The sequence below is a fragment of the Eurypyga helias genome, unplaced genomic scaffold (genome assembly GCF_000690775.1).
Source record: "Eurypyga helias isolate BGI_N326 unplaced genomic scaffold, ASM69077v1 scaffold26766, whole genome shotgun sequence".
NCBI classification, from domain to species: domain Eukaryota; kingdom Metazoa; phylum Chordata; class Aves; order Eurypygiformes; family Eurypygidae; genus Eurypyga; species Eurypyga helias.
The window spans coordinates 4,944-27,427 of NW_010256395.1; the positions used below are offsets into that span (position 1 = coordinate 4,944).

Sequence of the window (22,484 nt, forward strand, 5' to 3'; positions counted from 1 at the left end):
ACTCAAGGTTAGTGATTGCTCTGCAGAGTTAAACAATCTGGGGAGTAGCGGGAGAAGCAGGGTGAAATACATACTCCCGAAAAAGTGAGAGAGGATTTCTTCCCCCAAGCCAGAACAGCAAACTGATATGTAGGTTGCAGAGATGGTTTGAGAAGGAGGGGGAGATCAGATCTGACTCTGAATTAAGCCTCTTGGGGATTATATATCTTTAAAAGTAAGTCTGGGGTAATGTGACAGTTGGAAATTTTCAAAACTTCCTCCCTGCAATATTCTGTCCAAATCCAGTGTCGATGAAAGACTGTGGTTTTTTTTTGTTTTTTGTTTTTTTTTCCTAAGCATCATCCCTGCTATCCCTTGTGAGCTACCACTTAGACCCTTGACTACTATTTGGCATGCTTTTCAAGCAGATATTTTTTTTGTCTGAGCACATAAATCAAAATTAATTTTTGAAATATATAATTGAATACTAAACAGTATTTTTGCTTGGAGAAAGCTTCTTTTTTTGCTTTAAAATGATTGTTATGTTGAGCTCTGAGTAATTAAGCTTCAACTTTTCACTGGTGATATTCTTTAATATTGTGGGTTCGTATATTGCCATACACTGTTTATGCATTATTGATGGTAATGGGCATGGATTTCGCTAACTGGGCTAATTCAGCTGTCTGTTCATACGTATCGTCGGGGCAGTTATTCTCTTCCTTTGCTCAGGTAACAGTTATAGTTACTGTGAAGTGAAAGGCTCTTGATACTCTGACACATCCGTAATGGGCAGCATGACCAGCAGCCTACCTCTGAGCAGATCACATCTCTTGCCTGCATTACGTCTGACTGTAAGCAGTCTGTGTTTGACACCCATGTTTTTCTTGGAGCTTGTGTGGTGGGTGAGGTCCCACTCGCTTGGTATATGTGATTGGGACTTCAGAGTGCTGTGAAGTACACAGAAGTTTATTGAGATTACAGGGTAGGTCAGAGTTCCGCGTTTAAAGGAGTCAGTTTGATGTAGTCCTCATCGGAATGTCTTTCTTACGCAAGCGTGCGCCTCCAAATGCAAAAACTGGAATTGAAATAGTTTTGATATTGAAAAATTGCTTACTAAGGCATTCTAGAAATGTTGCAGAAAACCCGTTTAAATTTGAATGAATGGTTCAGAGAAGCACTAAAGTGATGTCTTTCTGAACCTGTTTCACAGCTAAAACAAGCATGTTCTTCTGCAGAGATCATTTGCATAGTGCCAGGCACACTAATTCTTTGGGAGGTAGGATGGATGGAGAGCAGGCAGGCAGGGAGCTACTGCTGTATTTCAGGTGCTTTCAAATGCAGTGGCTTCCCTCTCTCCTCACATCCTTTTTTTGTAAAGATGATTATATTTGCCAAGTGTTGTGAGTTATCAGGTTTTTTTCATGTCGTCACATTGTGCATCTTAAAAATGGTAGGAAATTCTGTCGTGCTAGCAGAGGGTGCTGGGTGTGCAGCTTGCAGAAATCTTACTGGGAGAGGAGGCAGACCGGAGAGGCAGAGGGCAGGAAGGTCGGTTAAGTTGGGTAGGTTTAATGCCATCAGTTCTATGGCCTAGTAAGTTTATTTTGAAACAGCAGTTTTCTCAGTTGATTATGCAGGGACCTTTTAACTGGTTTACTTGGGGTTTGTAGGTATAAAGCATTGTTAAATAAAACCTCACAAAATCTACTAAAATTCTGGTTTCTTAGGCCAAAAGGAGATGATTGGTATATACCCTTACACCCCACCCCCCTTTTTTTTTCTTTAGTGTAGTCTGATGAGGATTAGTTTTTGGGTTAGATGTTGGTAAATTTTTAATGACCTGTTTTAAATTAGGAAGAAACAGTTGTATAGACACAACATTTCCATGAGTGAATACATCATTATGTAGTAAACCAGTTCCATTAAACAAAGTGATCATTAATACTATCTTGTGTTCCCTAATTAAAAAGTAGCACTTTCTTTTGCTCAGAAAGAAATACCAGATCTGTGATACCTAGGTTAAAAGTATTGGTAAAAGAGGACACTATTATTCTGTGGAGGAATTAGGGTTGGATTTATATAACTTTTCTTAGTCTATAGATGAGATTATTGGTTTTATTGCATGATGGCATCAAAAATATCTCCTAAAAACATAACTTGAATTATGATTCAGCAATTGTTTTTTGTAGGCTTGTTATTGGAATATGATAAATTCTAGCTGCTATGTTACCAAGTGAAAATGAGTTGGTTATATTGAGACCATAAGCCAGGTTTAAATCCTGTCCCAAGAACTGTGAACCTGTTCACTGAAGTACAATTTAGGGATCTTGTTCTGTTTAGGTGTTGTACTGTCTCAGCCCGTGGTTAGCGGTTGGTTATGTGGTTATTTAAAGCATTAACTGTTTCACTGCACTTCAAACATTTTTATCTCAGATGTTGCAGTTTGTTTTGACTGTTACTGTTTGTTGACTAGACCAGGTTATATTAAAGCTGGTTTAAAAACACCGAAGTGCATTGAAATGGTTAAACTCTTTCCACACATGAAAGTGGTATGTGTATAAATCACTTATTTGTGCAAGAAAACTACATTTGGTAATTGCTGGGGTATTTAGCTTAAACTTAAGCTTTGGAATTTATGAAGGTGGATGGCTGCGAGTCATGCTACCAGCAAAGTTACATGAGTGTTGTTGGAATGAACCACCTAAAATCTAAAACTAACACTGTGATTAATTACTTTATCTGCAGTTTGCGGCAACAGCCTGCACTGCAACTAGAGATGATTTTTCAAATTTGGACAACTTTTTTCTACGGTTCAACTCCCAGTCTAATTAATTGTATCTTGATACACTTAAGCTAAGGATTTACCATGAGCAAGACATAACACTGATGGAAAAGATGGTGTCTGCCCTGGTGCTCTCATGGAAGGTGGAAGATAGCTAAGACCTCTCTCTGAAGTGACTGTTAGAGTAAACTGCAAGTGAATGAGGGTGGTAGGCTGTAAGGTACTGGACCAAACGGATCTGCTTTTATCCATAGCCATAATATTTGTAACTAGTGCCTCTTAATGTGGATATCCTGCTGTGTGCCAAGAATGTGCTGTTAGTGGTATTTTCCAGTCCTCTTGTCTATTTTGTTGGTTTATTCAACTCCTGGTTCAGCTTTGTTCTGTCCCCGTATCGCTCTGATGTCCTGAATGTTCAGATGCTATTCAGCTAATTACAGCTGGAGGTGGAAGTTCGCAGAAACTTCCAGGTGCTATAAAACGCCAACATGAGAGGCATTTTTATTGGGAACATCTCTTTTTCTGTAAACTGAACATAAACTCTCATTTTAGCATGCTGGGTTATTTATTTATTTATTGTCTTAAGTGCTTATTTTTCCATAGAAATACAGATGTAAAATATGTAAAAAAGTGCAGGAAGATAATGTTGAGAAAAGACATTTCATCTTAGTTTTGGTAAGCAGAGTTTCAGGAACGGGGTAACAAAATTTGTAAGAGCAGCTGTACCAAAATGGATGATGTTGAGATCTGGTGTATTTTTCTACAACTAGGCAGTTGCAGTTCTGTGCTTGTGCACTGGCACCATTAGTCTTGTGTAAGTCATTAGTTTAGCAGAACTCTGGAAAAGTAATTGTTGTTTTTTCTGTTGTGTAGGGTAGTTGTCTGTGTTGTTTTAGAAGGTAAACTGGCTTGTGCCTAGGGCTTATATGAACTGATGCAACTCCTCACCCTACATGTTGGTTTAGAGCTGGCCTTGGCATGAGCTGCAGTTTGTGCTGTGATTCTCTCTGGTGAGAATTTGAAAGAAAATGTGTTCTACACAGTTTTAGATCCTGAAGTACTTTTTTAAGACTTGGGAAGAAGTGAGAGTTGGGTTGCAAACAGAGGAGTTTCTGGCTCCCAGCACACAGGTCTTTTTGAATGCTAGTATCTTAATAAATTTTACCATAAATTATATCAAGTATAAATCCTTCTTTAACAAAGATTCTTCTCTTTTTTATTTTTAGTATATTTTTGGGGAGTTCAGCCCTGATGAATTTAATCAGTTCTTTGTGACTCCGCGATGCTCTGTTGAGGTAAGATTTACTTTAAACTTCTTCTTTGGAAAAAAAATAAAACAACATTTTAAAGCCACATCTCTGTGTATATTTGAAATATAACAAACCCATTTTTTTCCATTCTCTTAGCTTGCTAATTTACAAACTGAAGATACTGAACAGGAGTCTTCTTTCCGTGTATGTGGATGTTAAGTCAACTTTTAGAAATAAGAAATTTATTGTTCTACCTTCTACTTGTCGTTTTTCAGAGCTGGAATAGCTGACACTGTAGTGATAGGGTGTTGAAAGTGCATTATCCAGCCCTACTACCTCAGCTTTGAGTGCCTTTTTTTTTTTTTTTTTTGAGGTGGATATAGAGAAAGCTTTTTCAGTTCTGTTCTTGGTTCTAAGTAAGGTGGGCTTAATGCCTGTGAGCCTTCCGAAACAGAATTCTTAATAGTTTTGACAGGTGGAGCAGTGCTAACCATGAAAGCTATGCTTGCAAGGATGTGCCTAAGGTCTGAGAAATAGATCAGTAATGAACTAATTACAGGGGCAGTGAGAACCAAAGAGTGGAAACAGTTCATTGTGTGTTTGAGTTCATAACATACTGCAGATAGTAATGTAGACTCTTATTCTCTGCAGCTCTTGGTAAAGAGTGAGAAACCATTTTCCTTTGTAGGGAAGAGTATTATGCCATTGTCCTAATCTCCGGAGTTGGAAAGTGTATTCTCCTCTAGGTCAATTTCCATGTTTTCTTCTCCTAAAGATTTTCATTCAAACACTTCAGTCATGCTTCCGTCCTCCCCCCTCAAGGTATGGAAACGAACACTTCAACTGTAGATGGCAAAATCCTTGTGTCACATTTTATAAATCTGATGACCATTGTTAATGCAGCTTAGTTTCCTGTAACTTAATGCTCAAAGTATAATTAGCGTAGTGTGTTGCTAAATGATCAAAGTGCATGAAGGGAGTGGAGTTGGGAAGGTTTAGAAAGAAAAAGCTTCTACTTGCCTTTAGGATAGCTTTGTATTTTCTGTGGTAGCTGGGAAGTAACGCAGAATAGATCTTCAGGTAATGCATGTTTCTTCTGACGATAGTGCTTTTTCCCAACATTAATTGTAGTAGCAGTGAGCGTCACCTTAAGTGTCCTACGTCAGCTATTCTGACACATTGTGGACGATGGAAATGTTGTATCCTGACTTCTGCAAAGCTATTCTCATAAAGTATGCTAAGGAAACATGAACCTACAGTGTTTGAACCAGTCTTACTTCATTTTATAACTGTCTCAAGTGTACCACTTACTGGTTAGCTATCAAAATAAAAATTGTGCTGAAGAATGTTCCTTAAGTTTGTCCTTGATCTGGTTCAGTTCAATGTTTTAATTATCTGGGTGATGAAATGAAAATTATGCCTATTAGTTTTACACTGGGCAGATATTTCAGAGAAAAGTGGTCTGAAAAAAAATAGGCTGAAATTCAAGAAGGGCAGGACTGAGATTATGATACTGCAGTGGTGTTTGACATACATTCTGTGGGGGCAGTGCCAGTTCTGGGAATCCCAGCATCCTCTGATGTCCCTTACATATAGAAGGATCGACTGAGGTGGGGACGAGTGAAAGCTAAAAGTTACCTGGAAAGTCTCTTTTTATGTGGCACTGTTAATATATGTTCTACGGATACGTCTTGACCAAGGTGGTTCTGATGAGCCAGTTGTATGAAACAGGTCAACTTGGAAATCTCTACTTTGCAGGGGTGCTGTTACTTAACCAGCTATGTAGGGGACCAATAAGTGGATTATTACTTCTTTAGTGTGGTTTTATTTTTCTTAACTTTGTATTTTCTTAAGCCCTTTGAATTGGAGAAAAACAAGAATTACAAGTTGTATCATACTGTTGACTGTAGAATTGTAGAGTAACTTTTTAGGCTCTAACCATAAAATCATATTGAATCCATGTTCAATATTAATATGGATGACAAGTTCTTAACAGCTTGGAGCCTCTTTCTGATCTATTAATTCTCCTGGAAAGTTGATGTATTAAGGTGTACTGTGGTTTATAAATGGATTTTACAGTATGTCATCTTTTTACACACTTTTTATAATGGAATTTTAGGAATATTTTTCTTGCCATTTCCAGTGCGCTGTTCCCTACAGTGCTTTAAGGAGGCAGTATGTAAGTATCTGTAGCTTTAGCTTCACTGAAGTCTTTGATATTTGATAAAGCATTATAATTAATGTTGAGAATAGCATTATAAAACTGCACTATAGTTTCCATTTCTGGCTCCCTTTGCAGAAACAGTTCAGCTGTTCTCCAGGCAGCTGCTGGGCCACAGCGTAGCAGTGGCTCCCAGTTCATGCAGGCACAGGAGGAGGCTTTCAGCTGCTGGATGACTGGGGAGCCAGGTGAGGGGGGATTAGAAATTGCCCACCCATGATTGCACAAAAGCAAGGCTTCAAACAACCAGTGAGTCCTAAAATGATGCCAGTGCTTTACAGCAGACGTATTTACAAGCCAGGTAGAAGCTGTGTGCTGTGGTTATGTTAGCTTAGGCTGACAGTCAAAAATTTTTGGTTTTTTTAATCACATTCAACAGTACATCTTAGCTGAAACATTTAAAGGGCAGCACTACAGCTGAACCAGGTTGAGAGCCAAAAGGTTTAGGGGTGACTGTTGTCTGCAAAACTTTGTTTCATACTTTCACAGGTAATTTGGTCTATCTTTACTTCAGGTTTTGTGTAAAAAGCGGATGTGTTCCTAGTTTTACTGAGTGAGTGTTGATGAAGGAAGATCCTGATGCTGTGAGGTGAAGTGCTTGAGAAGTTGATGAGCCTGTGGTGTGTAACCGAGATAATCTTTATCTTTCAGTAATAGTGGTAATCTGCAAGGGCACTTGAAGCTACAGAGTGGGATTTGGTAAATATAGAAGCATGAGTTCAAGGCACATTCTCAGAAAATCAAACCTTAATGATCATACTGTTTTTTAAAGGATTCGGAGGTTTCAAATGAAACTGATATCAAATGTTAATGAAGTTGCTCTGTCTTTAAATAAGTTTCATTTCTTTTTTTGTACAGCTCCCCCCATACAATGAAACAGTTTCATGTGGTATTAAGTCCACAGGTAAGTTTCACAATGGTAAGAAATCAGCATCCATTTTTTTTTTAAAGTTAAAAATTGTGACACCTTCCTTAGATTTACTACAACCTCTTTAAATTCAAACTTTGGAAGTTGTTCTGCAGGTATTTGTGCATATATTTGGTAGATTGCTTTTTTAAACACCTTTACTGAATGAAACCTGTGAGAGTATTTGAAAACGTTGTGTTGAACTTCAGCTAGCTGGGGTACTCATGCTTACTCCTCCTCGATTGTGCTACCACACAATGCCAGTCTTGCTGAAACACTGTAGAGTGTAAATATGAAAAGGGGAGGGGGCTGAAGCTTGCTAGAGCGCTCATACTGGAGAAATAAGGAAGTAGTGTGGCGTTCAGCTGGCCCTCTTTGAAGAGCCATAGCATGAGTATTTCTTTTCTGGCAGTTGCAATCTGAAGACAGCTCTGCAAGCAGTGCTCTGCTCAGTGTTCCCTTTTACCCTTTTGCTTCTGTCTGGCTCAGCTATTTTTCTGGAAAATCCTTTTTTTTCTTTTTTTTTTTTTTTTGAATGAATGTATGACTCAATGTAAAAACGCATTAAGAGTTCCTGTTTTAAAGCTGTAACAGTCACCTATCTGCTCCCTCAACCCATGTACCTTACAACTTGAAAAAGAAACCTGGCCTTACTTCATAGTTACATAAACCAAACCTTCTCAATACTTTAAGTGGCAGGTAAATTAGTATTTGTTCTTCTTCCTTGAACCAGGGTAGAGCAAGGAAGCTGAGACTTAGTATATGAGGATGGTACGAATGGCATCCAGATCTCCTTTAAAATAATGCAAGTGTCTGACTGGACATTTCTCAAAAGTACTTAAGGAGGACCAAAATGCACATATTAATGTTTAAGAACACCTGATCATTATGCTTAGCGACTTTGGCCTTGCATTTAAAGGTAAGATAGCCAGTTGTAAAGAAGGACTACAGGTCCCATTTGAAAGCAGATATACAACCTATTTGAAAATTGGGGAGCTTTAGTTAGTACCAGTTTTAGGACCCTGAGTAAGTTTAGGTAGGAGTTTCAGAAGTTCATTAAAAGGACTGTACGATATCATTTGTTTGTTGTTGATGACAGGGGCGTCCAGTCATATATTGCTTTGTCTAACTGTGGAATGAAGTTCTGTTCTTGAAGACTGAAATTTCAATGTTCACAAGCCATACAGAAAGTTGGTTTGTACAAATGTTTTTCAGATCATTCCTAGGCCCTGAGAGAATCGCTCCCAGCCCTGAGATTAGGTAATGACAGCAAATTAGGTTTTGCCTGACAAATGTCTTTAACAAGCTTGCACTGTACTGTGCATGCCTATTATCACTGTGGTGGCTGCATAAGAAGCTGTGGAAACTAAGCTGGAATGCTGTGCTTATGCAGAATCTGTAGAATAATCGTGAGATGACACACACTGAACATATCACCCCCCATAGTCCTAAATTTTTTCTACACTTCTCTTCAGTATTTAACTTTATTGCGTAATTAGAAGATCTGTTAATACTAGGAATAATCAAATCACAGCTGAAGCTCTAATATTGAGAACTCTGTTCAGACTAATTAGTCCTGTGCATTCACAGCTTTTGTTGCTGTATGTGCACTTTGTCCTTGGAGCATCTGTTGATACTTGTTTCAATATGTGTGTCACATTGTTCATGACAGATCTATTTAATTCCGTCCATTCAGAAATAGCACTCTGAACTAGATTGAAACAAAGATGCCCAGAAGCAAAGTAGAAAGTAAAAACAAATAAGGAAAATCACATCTCATTTTTTTTCAAAGGCACTTGACACTATCTTATGGCAAGTGAGCTTTTGCCAATCATCCCACAGACTAACTGCATAGCAGCTACTGCTATTTATTATTCTAATGCTGTTGCAAGGTGTAAAGTTCAGTTCCCCAGCTGTAATTTGCATGTTACATACTAGGGTATCAGTTTGGCTCTTGGCAAGATTTTAGCCCTTGATGTTCATGTTGCTCCTTCAGCTAAGTTACAGCTGTGGCACAGTTGTAAAGGATATGTTTTGTTTTCTGCTCCCCACTTGCCCTGAGTTGACTTTTGTGGTTGTCTAGTTTACAATAAGCTGATAAATTCACCAAAGCAGAAAAAAACCCCAAAGTTGCTTGGATTATGGGTGTTTTTTTTTTTTACCCAAAGTTGCTTGGATTATGGTGGTTTTTTTTCTTTTTTTTGGGCTAGGTTAGCTTTCAGTGACACAGTGCTGGAAGCTTGCTGGAGAGGAGAGGAGCAGGAGAGGAGCGCAGCAGTGAGAACTTTCACTTTTGGCTGTGGTACACTTAGCTCACCCACAAAGGGAAACCACATTCTTTGTTTCAAAGCAATTATTACTTTTTAAACTTGGCTTTTGGAACAGAAACACAAGTCCCAGATTATGTGGAACTGGTTGGGATGTGAAATACGCTCAATAATTCCTTCTTATCACGGTTAGAGAAATATTAAGTGTTAGCAGTTGTTGCTTGTGCTTTTTACTGTTAACACACGGTGAAGAACTATCCCTTGGTTCATGCTTGAGCTAACAAGTTGCTCCATAAGCAGATGAACTAAGGAGGAATGTTTGTTGTGGATTTGTCCCTCGTATCCCTTAAAACCCCATAAATCCCCACGCCCTGCATTTGCAAGCGACTGAAGCTGTGGCTGGTTTCCAGCTGTGTGTGTCCTGACAGGCCGGCTGGCATAGGCACTGATAGTCACTTAGTGTTGGTGCTAAACAATTAGGGTGATGCCAGACATCTCCCAGCCCTTCCCTCTTCAGTGGATATCAGGCAGCAGCTTTCACCTCCCTGCCTCTAGCCTGCTGGTTTTTTGAAAAGACACTTAAGCTGTCTTTTCTGGTTGGTGATAGCTAGTCAGTGATTGCAGAAGGAGCTGGCGAATGGTGGTTTGGCAGGCATGGTGTTATAAAATGCTTTCTCACAGGTGTAGGGGAGAGGTGAAGAAAATTTGAAATTCAGGCTCTTGTTAACATGATTTAGAGAAATCAGATGCATATGGAGAATTTTTCTTTTTTTTTTTTTCCTTTCCAATTCCTTTAGCCTGACTGGCAGCAAGATTTAAATTGATGTGATTTGTTCTCAGGTTACTAGATCAAAGCAGAAAAGCAATTAACATCTGTATTGTATATCTTTGTTCATTAATTCATAATATGTTGATATTGCACGTGTCAGACTTCAGCACACACTGAATGTTTGTTACTCCTAATGTGATATTAAAAATAAATATGCCCTGTAGATCCTTGTTTCTTTCACTGTTTCCGAAATGCTAAAATTTTTCTCAGTGGGCTTTTCTAGAAAGTATTTGGAGAGTTTGAAAACAGTTATGTTGGCAGTTACGTATCAAAACATTCTCCACTAGACTGCCTTCCCATAGGATTATTTCCTTAGGTGTGCAAATAGCTTTTTTTTTTTCCTTAGGAACTGTTGCTTGTGGGTTGTTTTGTTGTTGTTGTTTTGTTTTTTTTCTTTTTTTTTAAACCCACCTCATTTTTAGTGAGTCTCTGGTATACTTGAAAATCTGCATTTGTTGATGTGTCATACATAGTTTAAGTTCCACAAAATCTTCATGAAGTTCAGTGGTGTATCCACTTGTATTCTTTGGAAATAGTGTCTGGTGGTGTTTGGCTCTCTAGTAAGAGCCTTAAGAATTTGAAATGAGCTACTTAACCCCACATCTTTGAGGAAACAAAGAATATTAAAATGAATGTTTTTGAATCAGTAACATACGTATCATCGAAAGATCTGCAAAACTTTAAGTACTAAAATGTGACTTTAACATTCCTGAGACTTTTTTCTTTATTTGTTAGGTATGGAAATAGTTGTAACGGAACTGTTCTGTGTTACTTCTTAGCACGCATGCATTAGAAAACTAATTAAGTTCCATGAAATTGCAGTACTGTGGTGACTGACAGTATTTTGTGATACTGCAGCCTGCTACTGGAATATTTCTTAGTGTTTTGTTGAAGAGTGAAAGCTCCAGGATAAATAACACAGCAAAACCAAAAAAAAAAAACCCTACCACAAACCCCATCCTTTTCATTTTTTCAGTACTGCTTGTATATAGAAGTTGAACACTGGCTTATGTTGAGGTGCATCTGTTCTATTTCTTGCCATAAAATCATATAGTCACGTATATCATGTTCTCATATAATAATGAATGTAACTGTGTTAAAGAAGTTACTGGTCAGTTTAAAAAGCTGTAATTGCAGTGTTTCTGTACAAATAATGAAAGTATTTTTTCAATTATTAAGCATTATGATAAATCTTTACCCACCAGGAAAGCCAAACCAAACAAACCCCCTAAAAACAAAACTCTACCTGTGGAAATTATTTTTTAAAAGTTAAACAGGTAAAGGCTTTTGTAATTGTCAGTGGAAAGGACTGGCTTTAGAAGAAGTGTGGAGTTACATATTGCACCATATTTTATATGCAATTATCCAGTAATTAACTTTATGCAGAATATTGCTGAAGTCATTGAGCTTTAATAGTTTTTCTTAATAGGTGAATTTAATAAGTGTTACTTGCAGGAACTGCACAGTGATTTGGAAAATTGCACACTCTGTTTAAGACGACCTGAATTGTACTCAGTTGTCTTTAGGGAAATGATGTTTTGAAATGGCCTTCAGGATTGAGAGAGAGAATGAGAATTACTTTAGTTTGAGGGAATGTAGTTTGTTCTCTGATGTGGAGGAATATGCAAGGATTTTTCTTGATTTTATGGCTTTTTGATTAGATGTCATTCACTAACTCAGGTTTCTCTTGTCCAGGGGAAGAGTATCAGAGAATTGAATTTGGTGTTAATGAAGTTACCGAGACCCAGTCCCCTGTACTAAATAACACCGACTACAGTATTTCAAGTACTCTGAATCCTCAGGCTCCAGAATTCATTCTCAGTTGTGCACCTGCTCCGAAACCCGCTGATGTTAGTCTCAGTGAAACAAACTACAACTCCATTGACTGCCAGTTCAGTGATCCAAACCTCGCTTTGGACAGCAGTTCCAATGCAGAAAATGATGGCTTGTCTGGAGGCCTTGGGCAAAGGGAGCGTAAAAAGAAGAAAAAAAGACCGCCTGGATACTACAGTTACTTGGAAGATGTCAGTGATGGCATTGCTCCTACAGAAGCTCTTGTAAACGGCCATGCGAATTCATCGGGACTGAATAGTATAAGCACGGAGGATACGGAACTGACAGGAGACATACCCTGCCTGGCCACACCAAGGACTTGCAACAGCCCGGACAATTCTGTGGACTTCATTAATGAAGCTGTCTCTGATGATTCTGTTTCTAGCGCACTAGACAATACCAGGACTGCAGGGCAGCCTGAGGTATGCCGTGTTACTAATTCTGAACAGTTTTGCATCCCCTCAGAGACTGGCAGAGATAGCCCTTTAAGGACAGCTGTTGTACAGTCTTATGCTGGTACTGATACTACTGAAAACCTTGGCGTTACTAATGGACAAACACTTGAATCCTCTGGTGAGGACACAGCTGCCAATGGGGTAGAATTGCACACTGTGGAAAGCACTGACTCAGACCAAGCTAAGCCTGAGGAAGCTTCACCTACTACTGAGGCAACAGTCCCGGTTGCAGGATCAGTCCCTGTTAATCAGCCTGCAAAATCGTGGGCTAGTCTTTTTCACAATTCCAAGCCCTCTGCTTCCACATCTGTGGTCTATGTTGAGACTAAGTATACCCCTCCTGCCACATCTACTCTGGTCCCTGAGAAACAGGTTGAAGTCAAAGAGGGACCTGTTCCAGTTTCAGAGGATCCTGTAGCCATAAAGATTGCAGGTATAGTTAATACACACGAGTGGATGCTACACTGGAAGGGTATTAACTCTGCTTGTAAACAGGAGTGCGCAATATTGATAGAGAACATTCCTTTCTTAATGTTCTTAATAAGATGGCTGTTCAAACACTGCTCTGAAAGATGTAATTTAAATAAGCTAGCTTTGTGTCCCCCCGAGTAAACATTCCAGAGAGATGTCACCGTGATGCAGTAAAACTATTGCTACTTGTCAAACGATATGTTGAAGCGATCTGTGGTTTCAAACAGGCTGGTTGCATTCAGCTGTGTGCTGCTGTAGGGGGAGAACACATTAGAAATGTTTGTTGGGAAAATGGTGTGTTATATTATCCAGTATTTATAATCGTGTAATACATTCTATTACAAGAAGAGTGTTAATAGATGCAAAAGTACCTGAAATTCCTGGACTCTTACAGTAGCTTAAGTATAACATCTAAATAGGTCCTGCTTCAGTTATTCTAATTGAGAAAATATCCTTTATGTTTATTGATCTGCTCCGAGAGGTCTGCCTTTCATATTTAGAACTTCCATAACCGTTATGAACAATATTATTTTATTCAGAAACAATGCTAGCAATTGCCTCTTGAATACCCATATGAACTGTCCAGAGGGTACATCAGGAAAGGCACTATGTGATAGAAAGGCTTTTGACCGTTGGTCCTGTCATATTTGTGGCTTTAATGAGAAATGCTGGAATGTGCATGAGATCTTTTTTGCAGAGTCAGTCGGAAAACATGAAGAAAATACCCAGTTGGTTGCATTTTGTGTCACTGACTCATGAGTGTTGGAACAAAAATAACAATTTTAAATCTGTGAAATAGTCCGTATGTGAAAAGGCTTGTGCAAATCCTGATATTTATGCTACAGGCTAATTTACAAACACAACGGCCTTTTGCCTGTGACAGCTTCAGGTTAGTTCTCTGCTCTAACCAGAAGCTGACCTGGAGGTTTCTGTTCAGAATACCCAGAAGTCTATGCCTGCCTCTCACCCCCTCTTTGGTCAGGAATGGTTTCATTACTTAAGTTGTCTGTTGAGAGGGGAACTGTCAGAAGAATTTGTATTTCTGTGTATTTTTCACTTAGGTGTCACAAACATAAGTTGTGTATAAGCAGGTGATAATGGTTTGTATGAACGCATACACATGGAGTAAGTTGTTCTCTCAAACCCTTTTTCATCAGCAGCAAGCAGTTGTAGCTCTGTTTGGCACAAAACAGTCTGAATGGAAAATTCATTGCCAAATGATACCTTAAGATCTTGTCTGGTCCAAGTTGTTTCGGCTTTAAGTTAACTTTCTAGTTTTTTACTCTTTCTGTACTATTTTTTGCCACCAGGTGGGAGCAGAGCTTTTTATTTCGCCTTTAATGTATTAAAATAGCAATGTAATTTTTATACTGTTTTCTTCTGCACCTTCACTGGTAGCTGGCTGTTTTAGCAGGGGATAGACACCTTTCCAGGGAAAGGGAATTCATCTTCTCATTGCAGCTGTTTTAGGTAGGAGTTACATCTCTGCAATTCCTGTAATTCAGATGCTGCTGATTTCAGGAGATAAAGTTTACTTGAATGCCATGGAATCAGTGCTTTGCTGTGTGGAAGAAGGTGACTTTCTTCGTTGGCTGTTCTTTTCTTTCTTTTTTAATGATCTCTGTCCTGTTTGGGTGATAGGTTCGTTAGTGTTCTGCTCTTACACCCACACTCAAAATGCGTTTATGAGAGTTTCAGCTTTTGAGTTCCAGACAAATAGAATAGAATCATAGAATGGTTGGGGTTGGAAGGGACCTTAAAGATCATCTAGTCCCACCCCCCCTGCCATGGGCAGGGCCACCTTCCACTAGACCAGGTTGCTCAGAGCCGCATCCAGCCTGGCCTTGAAGACATCGAGGGATGGGGCATCCACAACATCTCTGGGCAACCTGTTCCAGTGCCTCCCCACCCTCTCTGTGAAGAATTTCTTCCTGATATCTAACCTAATCTAATTTAAACCCGTTACCCCTTGTCCTGTCACTACAGGCCCTTGTAAAAAGTCCTCTCCCAGCATCCTTGTAGGCCCCTCCAGGTACTGGAAGGCTGCAAGTTCATTTACTCCCTTCTGTACAAATTTAATTCAAAGTTCTCTACCTCTGTTGCTGTCATTATGTAAGGGTAGGTAGCAATCCTGTACGTTTTCCCTAAGTAGCTACTGTATTCCTTGTTCTCTGTGTGGCTGAGTTGAGATCTGTTGTTTGATTTACTGGGAACTCACCAATTCCAACTCGTACCAGTGGGAATGAATTTCTGACTACAAGTGCCATGGGGTGCTCAGTGGGTAAAACCTAGACCTAAAGCATCTCGAGTTCAGCAAGCAAATTTAGCAAATCTTCTGAATTAACACGAGCTCTGCAGCCCTCCTGTACAGTTTTCATTTCAAACAGCTGCTCAGGACACAGGAAGCTACTGTTCCAGGGGCAAATTGCTGGCTTCTGCCTTAATGTCACCTTTTATTAAAAGGAAGGTTAATGGTTCACAAGCACCTTGAGGATAATTTAATGCTACTTGATTCACCCTGCAAAGGTCTGTGGTTTCTTAGTCCTCAAAGTTAAACGAAAGCTGCACAAGATCAGGAGGGGAAGATGGGGACTAGAAAACAATCAAAACAAATTTCATGTTAATGTTGGTGGATTAAAAAACCACTGAAGAGTTAATTTTAGCAAGTGGCCAAGGCAGCTTTACTGGAACACCAGTGAACAGGTTAAAGGAACTTCTGAAGCAAACTCTGAACCATTGATGTTTATTTGGCAAAGCTCAAGGCAGGTGACATCCGAATGGTAGAAGTACAGGTCCAGAACTTGCATGGTTAGAGGGGGACGACCATGCCAGTTATCCACCTTAGCTGGATTTAGATGGTAGCACAGACATTTAAATAATTCATTTCTAAGGGATAGCAAGGTTATAAATGGTCCATATTTGTCACCAATATGCTTTCAGGCTTCACTTGCTGCCTTTCACAGTTACTACCCCCAGATGCATAACCTGATGATAGTCAATAAGGACTTGTACAATGTTCTAAGTAAGCTAGGGAAAAAAAGCTCTTGGAAAACTAACTGTTCTTTGGGTAGTCTTACAACTGTTCTTGGCAACTTTAGGAAAAATAGCAATAGGAGAATCTCAGTTTTCTGACTCATGTTTTCTTTGTGGATGATGGAGTTAACAGTGCATGTAAAACTTGTTCATAGCAGGCAGAATTTCGGTTGACGACAACAAACATTTAAGATCTGACAAAATCTAGGATGATATTAAAATAGAAGAAGGGGAATCCAGTAAATGCAAGTATGGAAGGATGCACCAAAACAGAAATCAAGTGCCAGCATACAGTACAAAGAACAAATGGGTGGTAATGGTATTAGAGAATAAAAGGATGTGGATGTTCTGAGAAGTTGACTGTGTCCTTAGTAAAGCTGAAGAAGTTATTTTCCAGTGTGTGTTAATATGAATTTACATGGAAAATATGGAAGATGGCTATGATTCTGCTGTTGCTGTTGATGACTTGATGAAAATGTCAGTCTTTGGGCATTACTTTCCGAGGAAGATGTAATAGAAGTAAGATTTGAAAACTGTGCTTTTTCAGCAGATGTGGAAAAGTGGGATTTAGTCTCAGATGAGATTGTTGGAGTGATCGTGGATGTAACTTCAGATACGTCAACCCAATTCATAAAGAAGATGGCAGTTCGCTGCGCTCCCAAGGCTGTAGTGAGCAAGACAAGAATTGCCTAGTTTAACTTGCAAGAAAGGTGTTGCAGTGTTACATAGTAGGAATGTTTTTCTTCTTGATACAGCACTAGAGCATGTGGATGTGGATTGGAGGCATGCAAGGCTTGGGGTGTTTTATAGAAAACTTCAGAAGTTCAGCCTGTTGTAGTGCAAACTGCATTCTTGCAGAAACCGATTTTGTGCAGGGTTATCCAGCTGGGTTGTCCTGGAACTTTCTATCATTGTCCAGATTTCAAGAAAGGTCTGACTGTCATACGTGATATTAGCCAAATAATGGTCTCAAGCTCTTGTTAAACTGCTACCTTGTAACACGTGTACCTTTTCAGCATGGAGACCATATCCATATGGTTTCTCTTTCCTTAAACTTTGGACGTGCATTGATTAGGAAATTAACTTTTTTTTTTTAATTTACAGGTATTTTAATGACACCATGTTAGCAGAATATTCTCTAATTACCAGCAGAAATTTCTAAACATGGTAATGTTGTTCTAAATATGTTTTCAAATCAAGGCCATGTTTCAAAAGTCAGTGTCCACCAATTCTGTCTGGTTAGTGATGGGTGCTTTATAACAGGGTTTGAAATTTTAAGAAGGTTTTCTTAGGATTGTAAATGTATTTTTCTTCTGATGCTCTTGTAAAACTTCTTTTAGTTTTTGTGCAAATGTTAGATGCGAGATGAAAATGTGGTATTGAATGTAATTGCTGTACACAGCATAGTTCTTTATGTTAAAAGAAACAAACTAAACATAGTTAACAAAGCAGTTTTATGACCACAAGAGGATGCTAAAGGTCCTAATAATATTTTTTTAGCATGATGCAAAAATGGGGAAAAAAAGCAGTTAATGTAAAAAGTTATTGATAAGCATTATCAATAATTAGCAAATATATACGTACTTCATTATTTTTATCCTAGTTTTGAACATTGCTTGGTTATATTAGCGGAAGGTTTGTATGTGTGCATAACGTTTCAAACTTTGCTGCTTTAACAATATGTTCTGAAATACCTGAGCCTTAATAATTTAATAACATACATTTCAGCACTCATAGAGGAATTTTTGTCTCCATCTGTGCAGATACATATTCCGTTTAACATCTTTTGGCTGTCTGCCCTTTTAGGTGTCAGATTCTTGATGTGATAGAGGACTGATTTAAGTCTTTTCTGTCTTTGGCATGGTGTTGTGTGGTTAAACTGGTGGTGTCAGTGGGAAATATGATGCCATAGATAGAGATAAAGAGATAGTTTGGAAGTACGTGGATTTTGTTTGCAATTCTGCCATCTCCTGTGCTTAGTTATGGCATTGTACCTCTTTTTCCACCTGTATCCTGTTGTGTTGTCTGTTTAGGTAGTCCTTCTAGTGAAGAGCTCAAACTCTTCAAGTTTATGCAGTGTAGCTTTAGAGGCCCTCACATTTATTATAAAAATAAATAACCCCTGTGGTAGACAATTTGCGTTTTTTATTCTGTCTTGTATAGGTCTTGTCCTGAGTTCGCAAATATAAAATATACCAGATCCAATATTTTCCTTAAACAGTTTTTTATTTAGATACCTAAATAACAGGTCAGGCTTCCTGGAAAAACTCCCGCGTTTGCTCTCAGTTTCACAACCGAGACAGATGTATTTGTGTGCAGTGGTTTCTAAACTTTTAAACTTGCTGGAGTTTTTTGAAGGCAGGAAAACAGTAGGCAATACATTATGTGAGCCTGTTAGCTTGTAGATTTTGGAAGTCTTAAACCAGTAAATGAAACATACTGTTCAGAAGACCACGTTGACATGTCTGTCCTGTTTGCACGAAGATATTGTTGTAAGATAGTGTAGTTTGAAACTTGGAAACTGAGACTGCTGCTTCATCTCTCTTCAAAGAAGAAGAATTTGGGAAATACTTCAGAGATTGGTGGCACAGGATTACAGCTAATGGGTTCTTGTACCTGCATGTGTATCTGTATTAATAAAAGCATCTCACTTCTAGGAAAACAAAAACCAAAACCAAATAGGTTTTCTCAGTTTTGAAATGACAATGATTAGGTTTTGTACCAGCATCCTCCTGACCAGATTCCAGGATGTCCTCGGTTGAAGAAATAGATCTGATTTGAAATACAGGCAGTGTTTAAATGGAGCAAAAATTACTTGCTGAAGTTTGAGAATCTTGTTAATTAATTTGAATTATTTTGTATGCATCAGCAGGTTCTTGGTTTGACCAATATGTGTGTTCTGTTGATGCTCAATCTACTGTTTCTCATTCTGCAGAAATACTGGAAAATGTAAGACTAATACATAAACCAGTGTCTTTGCAACCGCGAGGGCTGATCAACAAAGGAAACTGGTGCTACATCAATGCTGTATCCTTACCCTGGAAAAAAGTAATACGCTTAAGTTAAAACTTGTACATTGTATCTGTCAAAGTTTTTCTGGGTTATCCTGAGATAAAAAAAGTATTTTATAAAAGCGTTTGTCTTCCAGTATCCTGCAACTGTGGTTAAAATGTTTAAAGTTGACATCCAGAAACCCAGGGGTATTTGTGGATCATTGAACCTAGTGACCAGGGTTCCCCTGCAGCTGGGTGCACAAGCCTGGTGGCAATTTGCCTCTGTTACCTCTGTCAGAGTATTTCAGAACTGTAATTTTATCATGGCTGAAAACCTTGACATTTCTAGTTTCTGTTTATTCATGACTCTCTATGCATCAACTTCAGTGGTTATTTCTCTTTCTACTTACCCTTAGGCTTTGTTTTGGCAGTTTGGTAAGCGGATCATTTGGGTCTCTGTTGAGCAGGGGGTCGCTATCGCACCATTTGTGAAAAGTCAGTGTTTAATACAGGATGGAAGATTAGCTCAGTCTTCATGTGTTAGAATTGTATTTCTCTGGAAAAAATAACTTTTACCTTCTGTAACAGACATCTTGCTTCAGTGCTGTATTAGGTTGTTATTAATAATAAATTTTTATTAAGGTATCAATTTCCTCTGTGCTACCAATGGCTCATTGAACTGACAGTTAGGATGCTTTAACTGCTGGTACAGCTAGTGACAAACATTAAGACCAATTTCAAGACTGATCATTGCAGAACCTTAGAACCTATTTCCAGACCAGCAAATTCTGCTTTAGATGTCAGCTTTTATCTTGCATAGCCAGTTCTGCACTCATCTGACTGTATTAGCTCCCATTTTTTCAGTCTTGAAATGTTATGTGGGAATTAGCAGCTCCATTTTTGCACAAGAGCTGTTGAGATCGCTGCCTCGTTTTGTAATTGCTTTGCCTGTCCAGCCTTTTAACACATTTCCTCTGTTCACTGTTCTTGACAGGTAGCCCAGATTTTGATGTTTCTAAAGTATTTTCTCCTAGTGTGTGCTGCAGTTTTACTGGTTGCTCCAAACTCTTCACACCGCAGTCTTTCACATCACAGCGGGGTTTTTGGTTTGGTTGGTTTATGGAGTTGAATCGTCACCTTTAGTGTAAAGTCTGTCAGCTGGCTTCTCCCTTTTCTTTCAGAAAAGATGTTACAGGTTATCACTTGCCAATTTCCAGTTTGTTGATTTTATAAGATCTTTCCTATGAAAATTCTTTTCCTCTCCTGATCCTAGACTAAATGTTTCCTTCCCCTTTAATGAAAGTTTCTGGCATTTATTAAAATGTCAGCGAAATCACTGCATGTTACAAGATGCTGGGTTTTTTTTAGTGTAACTTCTGTACGTTATTAGTTAATGGTGTGATAAAAGTCCATCTGTCTGTTCCAATTTAGTTCTTGGATTAGTCTACGTAATAAATAGTTAGCTTTGTTTTGCGTATAATCTAAATATAATCGAATGTTTGGTTAATATGCAGATTACATCTTCTGACTTCTTCCTTAATGCCACTGCACAGACCCTGCAAGCCTTGGTTGCTTGCCCTCCAATGTATCATTTAATGAAGTCCATTCCAATGTATTCAAAATCGCAGCGGCCATGTACCTCAACACCAATGCTAGACAGTTTGTAAGTAGCTTCTTACACCCCAAAAACCTGTGATCTGACTGAACTCTTTCAGAAATGTGTCCAGTGATTGTTTACTGCAGTTGTTGAAAGTTGATGCGTAGCCCGAAGTCTCTGTTAGTGTGTTTTTTGGTGATACATGGGTTTTATAATGAACTTGGTATTTTACAATTGCTTGACTAGTCAAGGAAGATACTACCTATTGCTTGAGGAATATCAGTTTTAATTAGTGTTTAATATGCAAAAGTGAACCGTGGGAGCTGCAAGAACTAACCTAACACCTTGGTTTAATTAACGATGATCAAGTTAATTCTTAGTCTGAACTTTATTCAGACTTCATTATGATGTTCTTCAATTTTAGTCTTTGTTTTGCAGTCAGTAATGAGGATGATCTATTTTATTATTGGTCCTTCTAAGTCTTAACTTGCTGCTCACATCTAGTTGTTCCTTCCATTCTGTTTCAGTGTTCGTTTAATGAATGAGTTCACTAATATGCCTGTACCTCCTAAAGCAAAACAAGGTGAGTGGGAATAGGGGGAGAAAAGTCTTAAAATCATGATAAGGAGGCTTTGGGGTTAGGATTTGCTTTGTGTGATGTACTTACAACCTTTTAATACTGGTGCTTGATGAGCCCCTTCATGGCTCTTTGAGGGTTTTTTGGTATCTTAAAAAGTTCTCTGTTGCTTTTCTGTCAGTGTTACGCTTTTCCTTATTAGTGATTCATGTCAAAAATCATAGAAAGTGTTGCACCTTACATGTTTTCTTATATTTGGTAGACCAAATGTACAAATGCAGTAAGAATTGGTTTTTTTGAATGTTAGCTTAATTGTCAAGATGTCTTCTAAGAACATGCCCTTTCGAACAAAATCGTTTGATATTCATTGTATTTTACTCTGCTTCCTTCCCTACATATTCCCAGCTGTTTGGTTTATCAACTTACTCAATTCTGTCATTCTTCCTTCAGTAGTAAACACATTCATTTGGAACAAGACGGGGCCATAATGGGTGTCTCTAGCAGTCTAGAGATTGCCTGCAGGCGTGTTATCATGGCTTTTAATTCCTCCCCATCCTATGCACAGTTTCAGTGAGAGAACTTCAAAAGTGTATGGTTCTTACTAATATGTTTAGGTTCAGTGACAATTATGTAGTGAGATAAATTACCTTGCAGGTTTCATTTTTTATCTCTCAACTAAATCTGTTGTAATACAAACTTCTAGAAGGTAAAAACCATTTCAGGAATGTGTTTATGTAACATTATTAGAAAACATCACGAGGAGCTGCTTGTTCCAGTGATTTCCAAACAGTTCAGACATTTCTGTGGTTTGCTGCTTAGGTTTTCTTTCTGTAAAACAAATCTTACTGTCTTATGCAACTTATTATACTTCTAGGTCATCTGTTATATGGTGTAGTTTTCAGATTTACTGGGATGTTGTATTGCCATTAGCTTGACAGTTCTGTCAAACTGTTTCTTGTTTGGTTTTTGGGTTCTTTTTTCTGCAGCGAGGAAAAGTGATCTGTTAGAATTACAAACCTATAAAAGACTTAAGGAAATGTTCTTTGAATACAAAAGGAGTACAGAAATGTAAATAGATCCAGAATTGTTCTTTTATGATGGCTGTGGGTATTCCTGTTAATCTTCAGTGTTGGCTATAGAGAGTGCTAGCTTTTCCAGGCCATCTGTAGGTCTGTGTAGAGTGATGCAAGATGTTTCATTTACAGGTAGAGACTTGTGTCTTAGGAATTTACAGCCTGAGTCACTGAAATCGTAAGGAAACTATTGAGAAAAAATAATCTTGGGTTCTAA

At 38.5% G+C, this 22,484-nt stretch overlaps 1 protein-coding gene across 1 annotated transcript in view; it reads left to right on the forward strand.

The window, feature by feature from the left end:
- Positions 1-3,987: 3,987 nt before the first annotated feature.
- The window catches only part of USP10 (ubiquitin specific peptidase 10), a gene marked incomplete at its 5' end in the record, with an annotated part of 32,893 nt that continues 14,396 nt past the window's right edge, over positions 3,988-22,484 (forward strand). The window contains 6 exons of the mRNA XM_010153661.1: positions 3,988-4,056; positions 7,091-7,136; positions 11,931-12,956; positions 18,963-19,054; positions 20,574-20,683; positions 21,145-21,200. Coding sequence (XP_010151963.1) covers positions 3,988-4,056; positions 7,091-7,136; positions 11,931-12,956; positions 18,963-19,054; positions 20,574-20,683; positions 21,145-21,200 — 1,399 coding nt within the window. The remainder of the gene's footprint in view (positions 4,057-7,090; positions 7,137-11,930; positions 12,957-18,962; positions 19,055-20,573; positions 20,684-21,144; positions 21,201-22,484) is intronic.